General features: G+C 41.5%; 1 protein-coding gene across 1 annotated transcript; it reads right to left on the bottom strand.

Annotated features, from left to right (window-relative positions):
• Positions 1–208: 208 nt before the first annotated feature.
• Positions 209–364, bottom strand: SARC_16540 (hypothetical protein; the record flags this gene model as incomplete). Its single annotated transcript, XM_014289355.1, has 1 exon — positions 209–364. A coding segment is annotated over one exon (156 nt), but the record flags the coding sequence as incomplete, so codon positions are not given.
• Between the last annotated feature and the right edge of the window lie 887 nt (positions 365–1,251).

Raw genomic sequence — 1,251 nt, 5'->3', positions numbered from 1 at the left:
TGCACCTACCTACAAGCACACTACATATGCACCTACCTACAAGCACACTACATATGCACCTATCTATAAGAACACTACATATGCACCTACCTACAAGCACACTACATATGCACCTACCTACAAGCACATTATATATGCACCTACTTACAAGCACGTTGCATATGCACCTACCTACAAGCACAATACATATACACCTACCTACAAGTACGTTCATCAGACGGGAGGCGAAGCTCTCCCTGCACTTTAGCATGAACTCCTGGCCCTTGAACAGGTGGTTCCTCTCATCCAGCTTCCACAGTGATGTGAGCACCTCGTAGTAGAGTGTGATGTCCTGTTCTCCCAGGGCCCAGTGGTACACTTCCATGATGGCAAAGAACGTGTCTCCGTTGTTCACTTGAGTGGCGTTGCTGAGGATAGGACCGCGGTGACCGAAAAAAGGGTTAATTGGGACACGGGTGACCAAACAAAATGGTTTGGGACCGAGGTGACTAAAAAAAGGGATAATTGGGACAATGGTGACCAAAAAAAAGAGGTAACTGGGACTGGGGTGACCAGAAACTAAACTGGCAAACAAAGATATTGGGACTTATGGTCAGCAACGTCCACCAATCGAGCCATAAAAATAGGAACGGAATATCAAGAAGTGTAGCTAATGGACTCAGAAACAGTGTATTGCCAAAGATCGCAGTCACGTCACTGAGATATGTAGACTCGCTACTGTTTATGCTATCCGCTGTTTACCGTATTTACAACAGGCGTGCAGATGTATTTACATACACCACTCAGAACATGCATGAATATGCATTTACACATACCTCTAAAAACAAGTATGCATATGTGTTTACAAATATCACTTAGAACATGCATAGATATGCATTTCCACATACCACTTAGAACTGGCATGCATATGTGTTTACATATACCACTTACAACATGCATGCACATGCGTTTACATATACCACTTAGAACAAGCATGCATATGCATTTACATATACCACTTACAACAGGCATTCATATGTGTTTACATATACCGCTTACAACATGCATGCATATGCATTTACATATACCACTTACAACATGCATGCATATGTGTTTACATATACCACTTACAACATGCGTGCATATGTTTTTACATATACCACTTACAACAGGCATGCATATGTGTTTACATATACCGCTTACAACATGCATGCATATGCATTTACATATACCACTTACAACATGCATGCATATGTGTTTACATATACCACA

This window comes from Sphaeroforma arctica, assembly GCF_001186125.1.
Source record: "Sphaeroforma arctica JP610 unplaced genomic scaffold supercont1.8326, whole genome shotgun sequence".
NCBI lineage: Eukaryota > Ichthyosporea > Ichthyophonida > Sphaeroforma > Sphaeroforma arctica.
This window is presented reverse-complemented; position numbering and strand designations above follow the sequence as displayed.